Source organism: Alexandromys fortis, unplaced genomic scaffold (genome assembly GCF_014885135.2).
Source record: "Alexandromys fortis isolate MF-2015 unplaced genomic scaffold, M_Fortis_MF-2015_v1.1 scaffold_135, whole genome shotgun sequence".
Classification (NCBI taxonomy): Eukaryota; Metazoa; Chordata; class Mammalia; order Rodentia; family Cricetidae; genus Alexandromys; species Alexandromys fortis.
Genome location: NW_026068036.1, coordinates 1,544,259 through 1,566,949, shown reverse-complemented (window position 1 = coordinate 1,566,949; position 22,691 = coordinate 1,544,259). Strand labels below are relative to the sequence as shown.

The 22,691-nt window shown below is 36.9% G+C and overlaps 1 protein-coding gene across 4 annotated transcripts in view; it reads left to right on the top strand.

Moving 5' to 3' along the window:
- Positions 1 to 22,691, top strand: part of Zfhx4 (zinc finger homeobox 4) — a 181,961-nt gene that overhangs the window by 138,710 nt on the left and 20,560 nt on the right. For all 4 annotated transcript variants that reach the window (XM_050165058.1, XM_050165055.1, XM_050165057.1 and 1 more), the window contains exons 5-6: positions 10,469 to 10,537; positions 17,855 to 17,968. In XM_050165058.1, the coding sequence (XP_050021015.1) occupies positions 10,469 to 10,537; positions 17,855 to 17,968 (183 nt within the window). The remainder of the gene's footprint in view (positions 1 to 10,468; positions 10,538 to 17,854; positions 17,969 to 22,691) is intronic.

Sequence of the window (22,691 nt, the reverse complement as noted above, 5' to 3'; positions counted from 1 at the left end):
ATCCTAGCACTTGGTGGCAGAGACAAGTAGAACTCTGTGAATTCAAGGCCAGCCAGGTCTAAATAGTAAATTCCAGGCTAGCCAGATCTACAAAGTGAAACCCTTTCTCAAATTAACAAATAAATGATAAAAGTAGTAATAGGAGCATTTTAAGTAAAAGGCAACATCACTAACATATATGAACCAATAAAATAGCAGATAGTTGTAATGTTAAAAGCCTTACCACCTAATTTATATAGATTGTAAAGTTATTAACTATTTAATTTGTTTGTTTAGTATTTGCATTTTGCAGATCAAAGTTAAGCTACAGGAAGACTATGGTGAATGCAACCACTACACCTCCGGTACTTCACTCAGCTCCCCAACTTTACTTGTCATTTCTATCTTTTAGCTTTAGTGTATTTTAGAAAAGCTTGGTGATTAATTTTTTCTACCAGTTTCATTCGTGTCAATAATATATTCCAACTATTCTCTCTTCCAACCGTTTCTAATCCCCTCCCTGTTCTTATCAATCTCCTCCTCCAATCCAATCCCTTTCCAATGTTTATTAAGTCTGATTTCGTTTGGTTACCAAATAACCAGGGCCAGACATGTACCATTGCATTGGAAGTGTCCACTGTAGCCTGGCTGGCTCACCAGTGAGCACACAGTTGAAGGAAATAAATGGAAAAAAAATCTGTCAATAAATTTGACAGTAGCACATAGTTCAGCAGTAAGGGATAGGGTCACCAAGTCTTCTCTTTATCCATCTTTGATTGTTAATGGCCTATCCTTATGAAGACCCAATGTAGGAAATCAGAGTTTCTCAAGAGTACAGGACTGCAACACAGGTACCATGATAAGACAATACCTTGCAGCCCTTCTCTCTGTCTTCTGACTTTTACATTCTTTTCTTCCCCTCTTCCAAAATGTTCTATGCATCCTCAAGAGGATGGTAGAAATTATAAATGTCTTGTTTAGAACTGAGCATTTATCCACCACTTATTCCCAATGCATCCTCAAGAGGATGGTAGAAATGATAAATGTCTTGTTTAGAACTGAGCATTTATCCACCACTTATTCCCACAATGCTCATGAGTTTCCCCATTCTCCATCATTGACTAGAAGAAGAGACTTTTCTGATTGAGACTTAGAGTTTGACTTTTAGCATAAACAAACATTTAGAAATCTGCTTGACACTACTTCAATTTAACTAAACAATAACATTCCGTTCCCAGCTGGGCCAGGTGATCTGCTCTGCTATGGTTTTATGACCAGATTTATAGGAAAAGACACGATTCTTGAATGTCAGTGAGGGAGAACTAATTTGGTCAGTGTCAAATAGTGAGAAAACAGTGGGTCTGGAATTTACATCCAAGTGTATTTGGTTTTTATATTCACAAGATTTTCTCTCAGTACAAACATGTCCATAGGAGTAGTCAGTATTTTCTTAATGAAATACTTGTTTGGTCAACATAGGCTTTTTGGAGCCAGGTTGTTTTAGCAGACATAGACAGTTATTAATCATTGACAACTAGCCTTTGCTTGCTCAATGCTTAAAGCAAAGAGAATTAATCTGAGCAGGATAAAAAGTGACCATCCCTTCAACAACAGGACTAATCTCTGACTCTGCAAAGCACGAGTGCACGGCAGTTTCATGGGTGGTTGTTACAAAGAAGAATGTTCAAATATCTTAATGAATATGACTGAAATAAAATCTTGGGGATAAGAAATTTCAGAGGAGAGAAAATACATTTAAAAAGTTGAAGAAGTTGCTTGGTGGTTAAATGTATTGATCTTGCATAGTTCCAAATTCTCTTTCCAGCCCTGGCATTGGATGGCTCATAATTGCCTTTTAATCCAGCTCCAGTGGCTCTGATTCCACTGGCCTCAGTGGCACCTGCATTACCCCCACTCCTTCAATAATAATAATAAAAACATCTACATTTGTATTAATTTATGAGCAGTACCTGCTCAGAAAGAAGCAACTATCATTTCATAAACCTTTAAGATAAAAATGCAAGAGTTATTTTTTCTAAGTTTCTAAGCGTAAATAAACGTCTGAACTAAAGAAATGACATTTTCCTCAAGGCAAGTGGCACATTTATAAGAAAACTTCCAAGGCATTTTGAGCAATAATGATATTTTACATGAAAAAAAAATAAGGGGACAACCAGATGACGATTTGTTTTCTCTTTTATTGAAAGTTATTCCAGAAGGCTTTGATCTAATATGTAAATACTGAGAGAACTCAGTGACTATGGGCCAGTAAGTCAAAGCATTTATTAATTAAAAATTAACTCTGAAAAAAGTATAGATGAATTTTGAGGATATTAAGCTAAGTGAAATAAGCCAATGGCAAAAGGATAAATATTGTCTGGGTCTACTTCTCTGACATATTAAGATGTCAAAAGCAGTAAGGTTTGTAGGACCATTCAGTGAGCTGTTGACAGCGATGGAATGGGAGGAAGGAGGAGCAAGATGCCACTGGCCAACGAGCACAAAGTCTCAGTTAAGCAATCCAAGTGTGTTCTAGAGACATGCTATATTATACTGTGTCTGGAATCACCTATGTCACGTTTTACATATGAAAATATAATAGGATAGATCTACTGTGGAGAATTCTTACAATAATAAAGCAAGCTACAAGTCAGAGGAAAAGAGCTGAACTAACAGTCCATTTCTGGACATGGACAAAGACTCGTATGGGGTAGATCAAATTGCCGTTTTTGGACCCGAGATATTTCCTCTGTTGATGAGCAACGATCAAAGCCAGCAAAGGCTGCTGTGAAATGGAAAGTACCTTGTAGAACATAGACATTACGATGAATTCCATAAAGACTGAAATCAATGTAACCGGGCAGCTGCGAGAGATGGGAGCAAAGCATAAAGCTTAGATTGTGTTCATGGGCACTTGATCTTCTGCTTCCTAAGCAACTGAGCAAAACAGAATCTCACATGGAAAGCTAGGAACTAGTAAACTTAAGAAAAAGTATTTCAATTAGAGCACTTAAGACATTAAGAAAATATCTGAGTAGTTTGTTGTAACTAATTGATATTAAGAACTTAGTAAATTTCTCTGAAGCTCATTTTACTGAGGTTAGAGATGACTCAGGAGGGAAAATATATTCCTGGTCAAGGAAGATCTAGGAAACACTTCAGTCGGGATGTTATGTATGACAGAAGAATAAAGGTTTAAATACAATAAAAATAAAATTGACAGAGAAAAGAAGTTTTGTTTTCTGGGAAAAAAAAAACCCAACAGAACTAATCCAAGCCCATTCAGGTATTTCACACAGCACTGTCCAGCACGCTTTAGTCTGATACGGCCTGGAAGGAATCTTTCAGGAGAAAGCCTGGTATGTCACCAAAGATGGCATTGCTTAGTTACTCAAAACCATTTGGTGATTTCCTGGGTTGCTCAGCATTTTAGAAGAGTGCTCTGAGTGTGCATAAGGAAAAGATGGAGGAGGTCACTTGAAGCCATTTTCACTATAAACTCCATCTGAGCACTTTTGCAATGCCCTAGCATGCTCCAAGTTCTGTTTCGAAAAATGAAAGACCATGGTAATAATAAATGTAGAATTTCATGTATCTTCTAAATACTAATCTTATTATGATGAATTTGCTTTGAAGAAGCTTGTACTGTCTTTTGGAAGGAAAAAAATGAGTTCTTAAGCTTCCTGGCTGAGGACTCCTAGGGGCTGCCTGGAGGCAGACTGTCCAGGGGGGAAGGACAGATTTGGAACCAGACTGTCTCCTCAAACCCCTCCCTCTTCTGTTCTGTGCCTTTGGAAAAAATGACTTAAATGCTCTGAGCTTTGATGTTTCATCTCTTTCCTACAAGCTGCAGTGCTTCTGTGACAGATTACTGGGAGGACTGGGAAAGGAAATCCACGTTACACGTCTGGAAACAGACCTCGTCTCCAGCAAATGCTAACTTAATCTTTTGGATACTCGAGGTCTACACTTGTCTTCTCTTGTATTCACAGTTTTGAACATACCCATGCACAGCAAGTGTCATGTCCCTGATAGAGGCCAGAGAATCTCCAAAAGTACAGTGGGAGAAGAGGGATTGACTAGATGAGTTGTGGAGTGAAGGCTGTTTGAAACTTGTGCTTTACTTCCAGAATTAAAAGCGAACTTTTCTTCCTCGATACAGCGTCAGGGATTTTGATGTGTCGCCGTGGGCTACAGAAAAATAAAATTATTTCTATGTTAAAACAATTGACTTACTGTTTACTTATTTTCTGCTTCTATCTTCTTTTTAATGCCAAGCCTTTTGCTAAAAATAGTGATACATGTTTCTGCTTAGTGTGTTAGTGAATGAGTGTGAGCGCGAGAGAGCCAAGTTTTGCAGACGAACAGAACAGGTATCTGCAGTAATGTGTTCCATAGGCCTCCTGTGTACTCTAAAAACGTGCCTAGTGTGGAACTGAAATACATAATTACATGTATGAACACATGCTTGTTCATATAATAAACTGTTCTCCCCTCTATGCATAACTATGACACAGCATATAATTTCTATAGGAAGCACAGCAAGAAATTAAAAACCATGATTTACTGTAGATACTGTTGACTCAATGTTCAATCCTTCATTTCTTTTGAAGTCATGAACTTTCCTATTTTGCTTAAATAAAATAGATTTTCTATTAATAAGTCTTATCACTGACAATTTAATGCATGTATAGAATGCATAATTGCTGTACCTCTACCCTCTTTTCTGAAGGAAAATGAAGAGGGGGTGAATCTTCAGGGAGAGGTGGAGGGTGCCAGGGGAATGGAGGGAGGGGAAACTGTGGTCAGGATGCATTTTTTTTTGAGAGAAGAATCTAGCTTCAATAGAAAAAAAAAATTCAAGAACTTTCCCTGTCCATAAGATATGAGTTTTGTATTGACCACCTTTTGTTGTTGTTGCTGCTGCTGCCCCAATAAGCAGGGAGAAAGAATCTTTTGGGAAGTGATGACTCAGCACTGGCAGGTTCTTGGTATTCTTTGTCTAAAGGAAAGAAGAGAAAGGTAAAAGAGATTCCTGAGGTGGACAGAGTTATGGGAGGAAATGTGTGTGCCGAGTAAGGAGAAAGAACTCTAAGAACATTCGTTCTCAGAAGTCAGTAGGTGGGAATCTCCCAGTGAGCCTGAGGGAGGAGTTGAACTGAAGGAAACAGGCTGAAGTGAACAGTTGAAGTAATTGCAGAATTGAAAGAAACACTATCATGGGGATATTAAAAGCATCAGTTAGTTTAACATCGTGCTTAAGAAAGCTACTCTGAAATGAAGCCGAGAGGCTTCCAATCCCAGCTCCATCACTTGCCAACTGTGACCAAATGTGCATAAACAACCTCAGTGAGTACATGGTACCAAGCAAATCCTTCACGAACTCTTACTACCAATGATGTTGGTTTCCATGATCGATACCCTATTCCACGGAAAATACTTCTGATCGTTCCCACATTGTGTTAATAAAAATAGAGTAATTGGATTCCATTTTTAAATGTATGCTCCCGATCAAATTGAAAGGATAGAACCGGATTTTAGATAAGTTAAGTAAATGGCATTATTTTTAAACAGCATTAAAAAGGTCATATGCTACAAAGGACCCAAATTAGTAATCTAATTAAATCATCCACAAAGTGACAGATCCAGGTAACAGCAGTCAGTTTGTTATTACAGAGCAATTATTAAAGTGAAATATTGCAAGATGTTATGTATCATTACGAAATTCTAAACATTTCATTTTGAACAGACAGAAAAGTAGAGATTAATCAGTTTTTTGATAAGTTAAAAGCCCCTTTATTAAAATATTTGTATCACTTGTATAAAGGAGAACACCATTGAAGTTCTAAATTGACTTAGGGGCACACTGAACTACATTCCTTTAGAATGTGTCTGGAGCAGGGCTCATATTGAAAGAGTTTCCGTGATGCAGCATTTAATTTGTGAGATTAATATTCTTTATATTGATATCTCATTTATTTCAAGTAAAATGATTGTAGCATAGCACAGATTATTTGCTTATAGAATATTTGCATTTTATAATAAATGAGCATAAATGTTTTATGAAGTATTGGAATTTTCAAAGGATCAGTGAGCATTCTTTCTAGTTCTTTTCCACTTAGTTTCTGGCCTTCAGTAAACATAGGAAAATCTTTATTGGTTTCCAAATATTGCACTACTATAACTGGATCACTTAAATATTTTTCAGTTTCTTGACTAAACAGACAGGGTTCTTTTTCCAGCCTCTATGAGGTTTTAATTTCATAACCTAGGAAAAGTTACCAATTTGTTTAATTCACCATATTCTTATTTATAAAGTCAGTTTGAAAATTTCTTCTATGATTCTATTGTGAAAATTACATGCTTGCTTCTATACACATAGCATATATATTATTTATTAGGCATGTACACAATAATTATCATTGTCCAATTTGTATTAATCTTTAAGAAGTAGCAGTCAGTTTGTGAAAGTTATTTGGATACCACTGTTGACTATTTTGAACAAGTTTATATGCTACAGCATAGTATGTGGGGATGGGGGTAAGAAGTCATTGATTTATTATGTTTGATTTTTGTTAGAAAAGCGTGATTCCATTTACTGTTTTATATACTGATATACATAATATACTGATACACGTATACACATGTTCTCCAAGCACAATGTCCTGCATGCCGCCATGTCCCACCATGAGACTAATGGACTAAACCTCTGAACTGTAAGCCAGCCCATTAAATGTTTTTCTTTATAATAGTTGCCATGGTCATGGTGTCTCTTCATTGCAATAGAAACCCTACCTAAGAAAATAATCCCTATGAGAAAATTCTTGTTACAAATAAAGGGCAAAGATCTATAGCCTTCAAAAACAGGGACTATTTTCTGGGCTGGATATAATTTGTACAATGGGAAATGCTTACAATTTCTTATGGTGAGCCTACTCTGGTTTGGTTAGTTTGCTATATCATCCTCTGTTCTTACATGAGCTATGGGGGGATGGAGAATTACTTTTCAGGAACTCATAGCGTGCTGGGAAATAGATACAGATCCTACAAACATCCATGACCATTCTCTGTAGCCAATGCTGGAGCACTGGTTACTGTTGAGCTGTGCAGAGAACTTGCTTTGGCTTTGAGAGAAGGATAGGAAGCTAAAAGTAGGAGAACAAAATAGGCATTTAAATTCAAAAGACCAAAGTTGACCAGGGCTTAAGGCTATTCAGCCAAGAGGAAAAAGGTGGACTTCTTGAATGACAGGTTGGCTGATTATCAAGACTGTGATCTATTTGGAAGTCACTTCAGAACTTATGAGCAAGTACAGAGGATAAATTCTTCCTTTCAAGATTAATTTAAGACATAATTATAAGAAAATTATTTTCTGTTTATGTTTGGGGGAAGTTCTGCAAAGTTATTAGGACTGTGCTATGTTAAAATAGGTTACTGCCAAAGAAAAAAGGTTTCAAAATAGCAGGAAATAAACTAATTAGTAAATACAATATTATTGCCTGGGTGTCCACTTCTATTTTCAAGGTTAATTATTTGCTTAATTAAAGCCTTCCAAATCAAACAGAGTTGCTATTAAATAAAAATATTAGACAAACATAGTTCCCACTTGCAGATGAAGAGTTAAGTGAAAGCTTTTAAACAGTTTATAGCATCTAACTTTTTCTAACTTTGAAGACTATCGCTCTTTGCCCTTTAGTTGTATCAAGAATTTTCCCATAGGAGTATTGTCTTAGTTGGGATTTCTATTGCTGTGAAGAGAAACCATGAGCATGGCAGTTCTTATAAAGGAAAAATACTTAATAGGCTGGCTTACAGTTCAGAAGTTTAGTCCATTAGCCTCATGGTGGAACATGGCACCATGCGAGCAGACATTGTGCTTGGAGAAGGAGCTGTGAGTTCTGCATCTTGATAGGCAGGCACTAGGAAATGAACTCTTTCATTGGTGTGTCTTGAACCTACCTCAAAGCCCATCTCCACAGTGACACACTTCCTCCAGCAGGGCCACATGTGTTCCTACAAGATAGTAACGCCTAACAGTGCCATGCCCTTTGGAGGCCATTTTCTTTCAAACCACCAAAATTATCAACTATTTACATAGTGAAATCTTTGCTTTAAATGGAATGAATTAAGACATACAGAAGAAAACAATTTTCCTGAGATCTCATGCCTAGAAAATGGTGGAACCATGAATTTTTATTCAAGGTTTATTATCATTAAATGTTATCAGTTGAAATGTTAGTGAAGTGTCAGATTGAAAAAAAAGGAGTTTACAGTATATGGGGTGTTGTAGAGGAGAACACTGTTCTTTAAAGGGAAAATGCAAGACACACAACAGAGGCACAGGACAAGGAATGTTGTAAAAGAGAAGGGAAAACTGATTCAGAATGAAAAACATCGAAGGCAATTTCTAGAGTCATTCTAGCCTTTTCTTTCTTTAAAATGTTTTAATAAGTTTTCACATATTTTCATCATATTATTTTCTTTCTCCTGTCTCCTCAAAGAAGTTCCCCACCGCTCTACTCACCCAACTTTATGTTCTTTCTCCAAAACAAAATAAAAGCAGAAAACAAATATCAAATCAAACAAGTGAAATGAATTAAAACTACCACCTTTCCCCCAACAAATGTCTATAAATAAATATGAAGTCCATTTTGTGCTGACCTCTGGGCATGGGGTCTGCCCTTGAGTGGGGTTGATAAGCTCAGAGAAACTCTATTAGAGAAAACAGATTTTCTCTTTCCCAGTTATCAGTGTATCAAGTATCAATGTCATGTAGCTTCTTGCTTTAGTGTAGGAATTGTGTTTATTTTCCTATCTCCTCCCTTAGATATACCTGGTTTGAATCAGTACAAATGTTATGTGTGCTGTTATATTCTCTAAGAGTTCATATAAGTATTATTCCTGTTGTGTCTTAGAGACATTTTTCCCTCTTGGCATCATCTACTACTTCTGGCTCTTAAAATCTTTCTTTTCTACTACATAGATCCCTGAGACTTAAGGCATGGGGATGGGTATGTTGATGTAGGCATCCCATTTAGAGCTGAATGCTCCAAAGTCTCTCACTCCATGCATGCTTTCCAGTTATGGGTCTCTTTGTTAATTACCATACAGTGCAAGAAGACACTTCTCTGATGAATGATACTTTGATCTATGGGTATACAAGTATGTCACTAGAAGTCATTTTATTGCTATGTCCCTTAGAAGAATAATCATAGTAGATTTTCCTCTAGGGCCAAGAACCTATCTTGTCTCAGGTTCTTGTCCATTTTACCAGTGTCAGTTATGGGTTCCATCTCATGAAATGGGCCTTAAATACAACTTTAAAAGGGGCATTGATTGCTCCCATTACATATGTGCCACTATTGCAAGAGTGTATCTTGTAGGTAGGTCACTGTTTAAAGTCACAGGCCTGAAGCTGAGTGATACATATTATTACTTTTCTCTTCTGGTAGCATGCAACAGCTTCTCTATGAAAGACAAGAGACAAGAGAAAGAAAAAATACGTTACATGAAAAAAATATATTACATGAATATAGCTATTTATGTTTGAAGTAAAGGCTAGTAAGCCAGTAGGTTGGTGCCATTTCTGCCCTGGTGCCCAATAAAGATATTAATTTACTAATGATAGACTTGTTATTTAGATTTCTTTTAATGCGTAAGAGGCTTTCTTTGCTCTCTGCCGTCAGTTGTCATAAGCCAGGTTTTTCTTTTGGATACTTGGTAAGTATACAAATTATCTCTTACTTAGTAAGTAAGAGAATGCTCATTATAGATATAAAGTGCCTTTATCGTCATATACATAGCCTTGGTCAATCACAGGCTAAGAATTCAAATGAGTTGTTCCTGCTTTTATGAATTTCTAATCTGTTGCATTTGCTGTAAAGTACAACACCACATCTGCTCTTTGCGCTATTCGTGAAGTGCTACGGTATGCACATGTACTACGTGATGGTTCACGAGTCTCAGGCAAGGTTCTGAGATTGACACACACGCAGACAGAGAGACAGAGACACGGGGACATGGGTCAGCCTTGAATTCCCCTAAAATGTCCCCTTTTATTGTGCTCTAGGGCAGCTTTTATAGGGATCCTTAAGAGATAGCCACACCCCAGTCAAACCCACCAGAAACCACTCCCCTGCCATCAGTAACTCCTTATGGTCTCATCCTCAGAGCAGCTCCAAACACAGGAAAACAAATTGTTTTGCTCAGAATAGCTATAAGCATTGAAAAACAAGTTGTTAACAGGAAATTCAGGTTCTGGGGGTCCACATCCCCCACAATTTGCTTTGTTGATCACCAGGATTTAAATGTCAGCCTATCCTTCCCTGATCTAATTTCTCCAGCCACTGCTTACTAGAAGGTAAAGAGTGCTAGTCTTGTAAGCCCCTCCTAGCACTCATTTCCTATGGCAGCCATACTTGTGGTTCTTGTAATATTAGGTATGTCCTAGATATGATGTGCTTACTCATTACACTGATGTCTTTTACAGAAACTGCCTCTTTGGGAGCCAGGACCGGTGAGGAAGAGCTTACAGAGCAGCAGTTGAGGGCAACCTCAGGTAATTATATCTGTTCCTTTCATAAGTTATTCTTGTCAAAAATAAGCATCACCTGTCATTTACCTAATTTGTGGAAACAATGTGCCACAGAACTGCTTTATCCAGTTCCTTATACAGATGAATTAAAAAGCATGATTAAGCATATTCAATTTTTAGAAATATATAAATGGATTTAATTTGTAGAGCAGTGTCAGGTTCTCAGCAAAATTGAAAGGTGTGACTTTGGTGTACCCTTATTATATCATTTGTAGACCATTATTACCATCCCACAGTATGGGTAAGGCATAAGAGACCCTTCTGGGAAATAACATTTCTATGCAAATGAGAGGGAAACATATTCAGAATCAAATAGCTGTGGTAAAGGATATGAAGGTATGTGATCTGTAGAAAAGAGCTTCTTAACTTTGAGTCTGTATAAATGGTATGAGCACAGCATAAGATATTGTAAGAATAAACTGCTAAGCTGATTGTTTGGTTTGGATACCAATTGGGGTGCTCATCCCTGTAGAAGGCTTATTCTCTCAGCAGTCCTTTGTTGCCAGGATTCTTTGTTTAGTCGTGGAGCACACGGATATTCCCCTTTTATGTTAGCACAGTTATTGTTGCTGTGTTTGTTCAGGTATTATTTCGGCAGCCATATTGCTGAGGTATCATGAGCAGCTTTTCTGTCATTTCTGGATACACAACCTCACAGCAGATTGCCTGGTCTTCTGTCTCTGACAATCTTTCCATCCTTTTCTTTGATGTTTCCTGAGCTTTAGGCACAGGAGTTATAGTGTAGATGTATCTGTTGGGGATGGGCACCCCAGGATCAGTTTTCTATGCATTTTGATCAGTTGTAGTTTTCTATAATGCTCTCCAAGTGATCGTCTATATACAAAGAACACTAAATGGACACATTGTGTTCCATTTATATATTACAGTAAAAATGAAATAAAAAATAAACCATGAATTTGATAGGGACCAGGGAAGAATATAGTTGGAGGGAGGAAAGGGGAAGGTGAATTGTTGCAACTGTATTTTAATTAAAATTCTTACTGAATAAATTAGCATATCAGGTAAATAAATTTATTATACTCAATTAAAAAAGAATGCAAATTCTTGGACCTCACTGCAGACCTACAAGTCAAAACACTGTATGGGAATCTAAGAGATGATAGTGGTCGCTGGCTCTCAGGACCTTATCATTTGAGCAATAGGTAAGGTATCTTTTTAGAAGCAGTGGTGAGGATTTGGTGAGGAAGTGGCTGATGAGATAAGTCTTGAGTTATGAAAATTGGAAGGTATGAATAAAAACTTGGGAGTATACCACCCCATGAAGATGGGAAAAAGTTGGCTTCATTACAAGGAGCTAAATAAGGCTAACACAGGGGAAGAGTAATAAATGAGGAAGACAGATGTGTAAGACACACCCAAAACTAGGCATAATCTAATTAGTTCAGTCATAGTAAGCTTAAGTAAAATAATAAAATGCAAAAGTTCAAGCAATAGAAGAGATGGACTTTATTTACAATTTAGTATTTACTAAATATGAGCAGAAACAGAGTTTGCAGATGAATAGGATGAGGATATCTGCGTGAGGGGTAAAAACAAATCCTGTTTGTGGTTGATGTTCAGACTGAAAACTAAATTGGTGAATATGGGACAGATAGAATGTGGTTTGCTAAGCATGATGCTGAGTCCTGATCTGGAATATATTTTAGACATGTGTGTAGAGTGGGGTAATTTAATGCCATGTGTTCTAGTGAGTTTATCTAAAGAGATGCTAGGGATAGAGAAGCGACTGGAGGCATTCCAGTATTTAGTTGTACAATGATAGAGGCTCCAGCATAGGGGATTAAGGCAGAATGCTCTGAGAGGTACACCATGGCCCCACACAGTAAATTTCATGAGACCTGTATTACACAAAAAGGGAAATTAACATCTGCTGAACAAGAAGTGTGTTCTGTTTTCACTGGTGACTGCCAGAAGAGTGTTTGGTATGAAGAGAAGTCAAACTTCTAATATTTTTGGTACTTTCTTTTTTTTTAAAAAAAAAAAAGATATGTAATAAATGTGACTCGGTAGAAAGAAAATTTAAAGCAAAAAAAAACCAAATTGAGAATACATTACAAAAGCAAAAGTTTATTTTAAATTTTATTGAGGGGAAATAGAAGAACTGTGTAATGTCTGAACTCTTTTTTTTCTCCTGGTTTCGTCTCCTAAGTTAGTTCAGTGTCTAGTCAGCGTTATCTTCTTGTCTGCCATGTCCCAGAGACATCTCAAAGTGCTTTAAGCATGTGTTTGCTTAAATATTCTTGCATATATAAATATATATTATGTATTTAAGTCTCTACTCTCATAAAATATTTACTTGTAGTGTAAATACATAATGTACAACCAATTTTGACATATAATGTTATTTAACATCAGCACGTAGAAAGAAAACCACAAATCCACCCAGAAACATTAATTTTAATCCAAATTTCAGGAAAAAAAATGTTGGAGAAGGAAACAATGAATAATACGGGTGATATAATAGGACACTCATTTTTAAATATATGGTTTGGGTAAGAACCACTTTTAATTGATTTTTGCACGTCAGCACATAAGAAGCCTACGAAGGGGTTATTTTCAGTTGATTTTACCAGATGTTGAAACTGGTATTTTCTAAGCTGGACACAAAAGAAAAGGGGAGACTTATCCAGTGAAAAGTGTTTTAAGCCCTCAAATAAGGATACACAAGAGGACATAAAGAGTAGGCAGGACCAATACAAACAAGGTTTGCAGGATATAGCCTGGATCAGGAACCTCACATGAAAAGAACATTATCACAGACATAGTCAGACATCACTCAAGGCTAAACATGCTTAAATTAGGAACTTTACAGCTGGGCTCAACAGTTTAAAACACCTTCCAGGCTCTTCTAACACCCAGAACTCTATATAGTTTTCAAGCAGTTTATTAAAGATCATTTAAAGAAAGATGAGTCTGGAGCATAGATCAGTACCAGGTGTCTGGAAGATGTCCTTGCTATGCCAAAAGATTGATATTTTTCTCTGTAGGTGATGAAGGCCACAGGAGGTGGATTTAATCAGGCAGTTAGATGTAGGCACATCAGGTAGAGGACAGAGTTCAAAGGGAAGATACTGGACAAGAAGGCCATAGAGGATGGATTCTCATCCAAGTATGTGTTTCAAATGCAGATGCTCAGTATATAAAACTGAAGATGTCTGAGTTACTATCTGTCCTCTGCTTCTTCTTCACATGATTTGAAAAGTATGTAATGGAAGCTGAATTGGTTTATCTAGTAAAAGTAAGGGGCAAGTGATCATTAGACCGGGAAGGGTAGAAGGAAAGGTTAAATTCAACCTTTTGAATTAGACAGGAGTAAGTTCTAATGTTCTACAGCACTACAATGTGGTGATCATTGATAACATTTAGTTTTATTCTATGGAAAACCAGAGAGGCGTTCCCAACACACACAGAACTGTAAATAGCTATGGAGACAGAGACTCTAATAAATCTGGTTTTATCATTGCACATTATATGTGTATAAATTTTCTTATTATTCATATATCAAAATAGCACATCATATTTTATGCATATGTACAATTATTACATGGCAACTAAACATGAGGTGTGCAAAGCTGGGCCAACAGCTTTGCAACAACTCACTGCTGTTTCAGAAGACCATGTTAGGTTCCCACATCTACAGAACCACTCACAACTAACTGTAACTCCAGTTCCTGGGGATCCAGTGCCCTGTTCTGACCTCTACAGGCTTCTGCTTTCTTGTTATGCACCTGCATACATCAGAAACAGCACACACACACACAAACACACACACAAGAATACACATACAAAGAAATGAATTAATTGTGCTATTCTTTCACACGTTAAAAACATGTCAATTGCTATGGAGCAAGAAATTAGAAATTCTACATTATAAATAATAGGACAAATTGGTTGTGGGTTTCCAATTTTATAATTAAATGAAAATATTCTAAGCTAATCATGCAAAACCTTTTAAATCTGTTTGATGTGTGGGTGTAAAGGAGCCTATGATCACCATCTCAGGCATGTTTAAAATGCTTGACAGAGTTAGTTGGGCCATGTGTCTGCAATACTTCTGTAATAGTAAAACACATCATTTCATTGCTATTCTAGTCTTCTGAAACATTTAGGAATGAAAATACCACTTCTTTGTCCTGATAACGGGAAATTCTAGAGGAAGCTCACTCATTTTAAGCTAACGTAGATATACACCCTCATGTTCAGCATATAAATAAGTATTTTCTTTTCCAAATTCTTTGCTTTTAAAGGAGACTGAAAGTGCATATGCTGTAAACCCAGCAGTGCCGTGGAAAGCCATACTGCCCTTTATTGCTATTGCACGGAATGCAGTAGAGTCTCAATAACATCGAGAACTGCCGTAGCCTGTTTGTTTTAGAATTTCTCATAAAGTATTTATTCTCCTCAGTTCTATGGCGCTCTCTTAATGCGTTAACATGTTGTCTATAATTTTCCTAGAAGACATTTTGTATCTTATGACATTTTACAATTGAGGAAATTTGGTATTTAAGTTAGAATGTAGTCAAGTCACTCCTCCTCGTCCAAAATCCTAGCCTACAGGTTTGTTAGCGAGAGTGGTTTCTTCACATTACGTTCGACTCCAAAGCCTATTTATATAATGAATGTCAAATTTATTTCTAAAACTCTCTTTGAGAATCAAAGTGACCTTTTATTCCGGCTTATATGGAATTTTATGGTGTGGAGAAATTACCTTGTGATTATTTTTTGCATGATTAAAAATTTGCAGAGTTCTTATGGCTCCAAAGAGCCTACCTGTAATAAACAGCTTTCGCCTTCGAAACCACAAAACAGGTCTGAATTGCTTGAGCATTAGAGCTAATTGCCTGCCTACTTCAAAGGCAGGATTGAAAATAGAGAGGGGGAGAAAAAAAACAAGCCTCACAGAAGCAGGGGCACGGCCGGCCGAGGAATCCACCACTCAGGGCTCTGAGCTGCGGCTTGGAGAAGCCAGGCAAAGTTATGGCCTCAGAACTGCTGTTTGCCATTAAGTTGATGGGAGCGTCTATCCCACAATCTTTCCCTGCTGTGGACACAGAGTCTTTGTTCACATTCAGATTTCTCAAACTGCTGCCGGGGTCAGGCTGAGGTCAGACACCACAGTGATGTATAGAAGAACATGTCTGGGAATTTCTCTCACACTTGAAACACATACCAGAAAATGAAGACGAGGAACTTACAAAAATCTGGCTGATGAGACCCAGATTATACTGTAGCCTGCTTTTTAATGCTTTCATATTTTTTTTTCTTTTTCTGACACACAATGTTTTATTAATGGGGGTTGCGATAGCCCTTACAATTTTGCGTCCCCTGGAGATAAGGCCTCTCAGTAGCACTCTGACACTTCATTTTCTAGCCCTGGGGGGAAGGTCCAGTAAATCTACTCAAAGAAGTCTTGCATCCTTCCTCAGGATGAGTTGAAAAGTAATTGTCATGAGCCTGGCACTTGATACCATGTCACGTGTGCATGTGGACTTGGCAGGGACACAGCCTAATCTGGTCATGATCTCAGCCTCCCAGTTCTTGAAGTCCTCTCAGGAACCATACCCACAGCCTAGCCGGCTGCTGTGAAAACCGGCAGATGTGGGGGTGGGGGCGGGGTGGGATGCTCACTGCTTATCATCAATAGGGAGAGCAATATAGAGCTACCAAACACTGAGGGTCTGTCTTCTTAAAGCGAAATCTCCCTGCATGTCTGTGCAAAGTGGCACCTTGTCAGGCGGTTAGATTGTCTTACCAAGGCTCTCCCCTCCATGTGCAAAGGGCCAAGCTGGGATGAATGCACCCATATTCGTGTATCTTGGGGGGCTCTCAGTTGGTCCCAACTCTTCCTTGGAATGTATTAAATGTCCTGTTTTTCCTTCTTGCTCGCACAGTTGCAGAGCATGGCTGAAAACTGAACCACTAAATAGATTTTTTTTTTGTCCTCAGCTGCTACATATGACAGTGGATATTTCATTCTGCTGCCAGAATGTTATTAATAAAACATGGGGTGTGGAGAGGGCCACGATTTCCCCTTTCAATCACTATAGCATTTGCAATGAAAATTTTATTCAGTGTGTAATTTTCAGTGAATGCTTGACACTTGAAATGTCCGTAGCAGCATTTTGTATGGTTATTGAAGGGTTAATTGTATCATGTTCTCTGCATAAAAGCTCTGCTTATCAAAAGCAAATAGAAGAGTGTATGCAAATGTGTTCTGATGACCTTTTGCCTTTCCAGGGTTAATTTATATGGTCATTAAAGATTTTATGAAATTGTACAGCCTGGTGCTTCAAATCCCATTTTACCTTCTTCTCCTAATTTATGTAATTCCTACCTGAACTGGGGAATATGGCTTTTATTTTTGTGCTGCCGTGAAAACAGCATGCCATGCTGTGGGGAGTTGTGAGCCTGGTTATCTGGCATTACTCAGATTGCTAAAAATTCATTAAAATGTGACATCAGCACACTGAGAGACAAATGATGGCAGGATGAAAGAGAACAGTGGGCCTTTCACGGATTAGTGCTGCACAACCCCAGCATAGAGGCTAACTGCGTAAACAGATTAATCCACCAGCAGTGCCATGGCTGAGATTTACACAATAATTAAGTAGGTTTGAGTTACTATGAGGATTTCCATGTAATCTAGCTGATGTGATCCTGTGAATGAGGTGTGGGGTGGTACAGTGGTCTTACAAGCACCGTGCTATGCCAAAGCTCTGTGTAGCTCTCCTTTACAAACAAATCCCCAGTGGAACTGAAGTTTAGGTATCTTAGCTAAAGAAGTTTTAAGGAGTCCATCCAAGATTTGAAGTCGGCGTGCAGGAAGAACACCTGTCCTTTAAGTCAACCACTGCTCCAGTATTATCTCACTGAGCATTTCCTCTGTGTGTTTTCTTGTTCACATACCTGTGCTCCTAGTCCATGAAAAGTTCTACAATTGAAATTATAGTTTTCTTTCACCCATTTCCCCTTATCTTTTGCAGGTTATAGTAGAAATGAATTATTACCTTTTAATAGCATGCAAATATTCTCTGAGTACAAAAATGCCATACTTTTGAGGAAAAACTTGCATTAGTATAGTTAATATAGTATAGTTCTAATGTAGACTTCTGCTTCAATGCATATTTTTTTAGTAGGAAGTTGTATAGACAAATCATAGATCAAATTCAAAGATATACTGGGTGATAAAGGTCACACAGTTGATATTAGTGGACATTTTCTGGATTTATCAATTCTCACAATGACCTGATTTCTTAACAGAAGATCATAGTGAAGAGGCCGGAGGAGTTCTGAAGCCTAACAAAGTGACTGAGGATGATGAGACGGAGATACAGAGGGACAACAGTGAAGGCAAGAACTCTAATAAAGACCCTGGTAAGCTGCTCGACTGTCCACTATTCATTCTCCTATACTCATCCACTCCCCGAAGCCAACCTCCCTTCCCTGTATCCCCCAATGAAGCTCATTAAACGCCTTTATTCATTTTAAACTGTCTGTACATTTCCACTACTATTCATGGTGTGTGCATTTTGCATGTGATTTCTATCAGTAGCCTCCCATTGACCTATTTTTAATCATAACCATCTGACAGAATAGATGTGGATAAGTTGAAGAATATTACAGGATGACTAGTGAGATTATTTTTTAATCAAATCAGTTTGTGTGCTTGTAATTTTTTAAGCGCCTTTCATTAATCTTAGCTATACTTGTGATTCCTCTGATGGCATATTAATTTTTCATAAGCTCAGGATTAGATATCACTTGAATTTTATCATTCAATCATATGCACCCTCCCACACTATGTAACCCTAAAAAGAAATGCTTCTCTCTCTCTCTCTCTCTCTCTCTCTCTCTCTCTCTCTCTCTCTCTCTCTTTCAACTTACACTCAGGAATTTGCCCTTTTTAAGGGCATCTATTTGAGGCATTTCAAACAAAATCCAGTGGAAAAGTTTACAGATGATTCGGCCTAAGAAGGAGGAAATATCATTGAAAAGGGATTAGGTGCTGGGCAATTTTGGTCTTCTGGAATAGACAAATCCCAGTAATGAAAGCTACTGTCTTTGAAAACAAACCTTCGTGTCATGACATTTACTTGTGCACAAACAAACCCTAGGCCAGCATCTGGTGTGGATACCTACGGCTTTTTCTGTGTTTGATTTGGCAAATATATGGCTTCATCCATGCTTTGTATGTATGAGATGGAAATCTGTGGTCGCGATGAATATTACATTGGCCACTTTTGCTGCACGCTATACCTAGTTTTATTATGTTGGACTCATTGATGCAGAAGAAGTGCTGAAACGAGTTCAAGCCTATTAGTCTCAGGTAGTCATCTATCTTTTCTCTGAATTCCAGTGACAGCTGCATATAAAAAGCCCCGTGTTCAGTAGAAAGATACAGGAGTGGACAAAATTCATCATTTTTTTTTGCTTATGAGTTTATTTAAATCTGAACTATTTAAATCTGAACTATCACATATTTGGAACTCAGTTATACCATGCCTTCATTTTGCATTTCCTTTCAAAGATATATGAAGGGCTCTTTTCTTCCTCCCCAAACTCTTTAATGCTAAATTTCTCATAACAGTCCAGTGAGAAAAGCCTCATTGTTAGTTGCTTCTAGGACACAGTGTCAAACATTTGATTCTAATTTGAGTTAAGCAAAGAGGATCTAAGGTTAGTATTGCACCTAAAGCCACCTCGGTAAAGACACCATAGCAGTATAGGTGGACTAATGAGGCAAATGACATAGACTTTGAAATACCTATTGTTGGGGATAGCCCCATGGAGGTCTCATTTGAAAAAAGGCTGAAAATAGCAAGATAGCCAGTTTATGCCATCTAAGATGGACCTCATTGAGATGAGTAACTTGCCAGTTTGAGGATAGTAGAATTCTCTTTGGTATTTGATGCACTTGTACCAGAACAGACTGCAAAGCATTTCCCCTTTGTTTATCAGAGGACTATATAAAATAGGAAGAAATCACAGCAGTCTTCACTGAGTGCTCATAGATGTAGAGCATGAAGCTTGATATTAATACCTATTGCCTAGGATCTTGTCAGGGATGGATTGGGGGAATATTGTTGAAAATGGATCCTATATTACTGTTGAGCATCACAGCAGAGAGGCAGGAGCTCTGTTTTCACCATGCAGTTTACTGCTCTGCGTAAGTCGTGGGCTCAATTGCTCCCTAAAGGCTCGATGAGTTATTGTTCTTCTTTGATTCCTAATTGTGCCACATAGACAAGGTTGGGGTATATGGGAAGGCAGATCATTGCATAATGACAGTTATTTAAAATAAATGTTATCGCTGTAAAAATGCATCCCCAGGTACAGAGAGTTGAAAATGAGCTCTAACCAAGAGCCAACTAAAAGCAAAGGTTGAGATGCAAATATTTAGCTTTGAAACCTTGCAGCCTTTAAGACAGCTCTCGTTACTTAAAACGAACACGAACTTTAAACAAAGTTCTGTGCGTTCTGAATTGAATCTTCCCGGATTGAAAATTTATTCCATGATGGTTGTTCTTTGTAAAAGTGTATTTAATGATTAGATAACCACTTATTTATATTCTTTTGTTCTCCTACTAGTATTATTGTCAAAAGAAAAAGCAAACTTACAAAGTAATTGCTATGTTAGTATCGTACATGGAAAAATAGATTGACCCCACTTTAACCTCGGAATTTTTAGGCAAGAAGGAATTAGCACATGTCTGGAGCAGTGTGTTGGTAAGCGGCTGTGTTCTGTTGCTAACATTAATCTGAAGGACTAGAGCTTTCAAAGTGAGACTTGACAATATGCAAGTTATATTTGCTGAATATTCATTCATAATAGAAAAGCTTCCTAATGCCTCATTTATATTGTCATTTAAATCTAGTGCCACTTTAGATTAATTATAATCCAAATTATAGCTCAGTGCAGTACGAGAATTAATATAGAGTTTATCCAGATTAATACATTTGCATTGAAAATGTAATATGTCTCTGCCATGGCTAAGGGGACCACTTTTTAATAAGGGAGTAAACATGAAGAAAGATGGAAATTAACCTTCATTATTGCAATTAAAATTATCCTTCCATTCTAGTCTCATTAGAAAAAATACTGTATTGGTAATTATAATTTTGAATTACTTGAGTTGATCAACATCTGTTACATCTGAATTTTAAAGTATTCAAACTTTATCAAATATAGATACTTGTAAGTAATAACTCAGCATTTTGATTTATTGTTTTTCAAGGTTCACTGTAACATGTGTGTTATTGGATTTCCTGACTTGTTATGAATATAAACCATTTTACAGCCTTCTGTATTTTAGGGATTGAGAATTAAGTAGGCGGCATCTGAATTGAAATGAATTATGTCATTTTTATATTAGCAATTTCTTGCAAGTTAAATAATCCTGTAACTGACAGATAATCATTGGCTCATGTATTTGGCAGTGCTTATTTGTAATTAGACTCCATTTTTTAGTTAAAATTCATTAAAATGACATTGTTCTTTGAGAATATTGTGGTGTCCTTAACGATACAAAATAAATTATGATCTCATTTCAATTTTTTTCTGCTCCGGGGTAACAAACAGGGTTTATTTCAAATGAAGTTGCACATATAAACTAAGAGTAATCACAAAACTTAATCAAAAGCTTTCCTAAAATTAATTGACCTCATTTAATACAAGGCATTTTTCTAGCATAACACAATTCAGATAAAAGACCGTGAATTTGATTTCCTGTAATTTACCAGCCATGCTTCAGTATTAAATTTGATATAAAAATAAACAAAAAAGAATGCATGAAATGGTACATAGGTCACCCATCGAGCCACCTTGAAGACCTGCTCATACTCCAGAGTGTGTCTTGTAACTGAGTCCTGGAATTCTTGCCTTCTATTATTATCAAGAATCACTAAACTAATCAATATTGATGAGCATAGAAATTAAAACAGTATATCACTTCCATACACATAGTTATTATGTCAAACATTTACACCAATGAATAGGCTTTGTATAACGATGCACACCTTCCAACCATACTGTTATTCATTCTTTAAAGTATCCTTTATAAATGTTCATGGAAATGGGTTCATGGCTGAATATTTAGTAGAATTAGAAGTATCTAGAAAGTTAATTTTACTTCTGATGTCCCAAGATACTTGCAAACAACAAATTATGGGAATTATTTTTCAGCTTGTATGTGACAGTACAGGGAATTTAGTCAAGTTATTATTTGATCTTGCCCATTAAAGAATATAAGGGAATATGACATGGTATTACCCTCTTCAGGAAACACTGTTACTCATTAATGGAAACTTTTAAAGAAAAGTCAATCAGGAGAAGACAACTGATAGACACTTGTTATTTTAAATGACAATCATTTTGTACAAGTTGGTCTGACACATTAAGTAGCTAATTGTATTGGCAAGTATTTTTCTTAAGAAGTTGCTTTTCTTAAAGAAGTTAGCACTTTAAAAGTGACACTAAGAGTACGTGCTTTCTTTGTTTTGAGAAACAAAAATAAATTTTGATTCCATAATTGTGAGAAAGCATCCCAGTTTGGGGAAATCTCATTGGACATCAAATACTTGAATATTTTTAATCACTATAATACGAGTTGTAAGTCTTTTTTTTTCAAATTTACACAAATGTTACCTTTTCAAATAAGTGGAATAATACATTTACAATTTTTCTAAGAGAATGAAGTAGTTACAATTATACCACCTCAAATAAAAACAAGAAACAGTATCTAAAAAAGTATGTGAGCTACTGACCGCTATGATACATGCACCATGCACACCAAAGAAATAAAACCACAGTCATCTTGTCAAATACATCCTATTTTAATTTTGGTAATTACTTAAGAATTACTCTCATATGTTTAATTTTCTTCCTGATTTTTAAATTTCTGAAGCATTTATATGGTCCAAAGCATTCATTCTACTTAGGGTAGAAATAGAATGAGATTTTTTTGTTGTTCTTTTTTACTTTCCATTTTGACTTGTTTCTAAAACATCCTTGACCTCGTTTTTAAATTAAAACTGGGTTATTTTGTAAAAAGGTGCAATTTGTTCATTTATAGGAACTGTATGTGGACTGAAAAAAAAA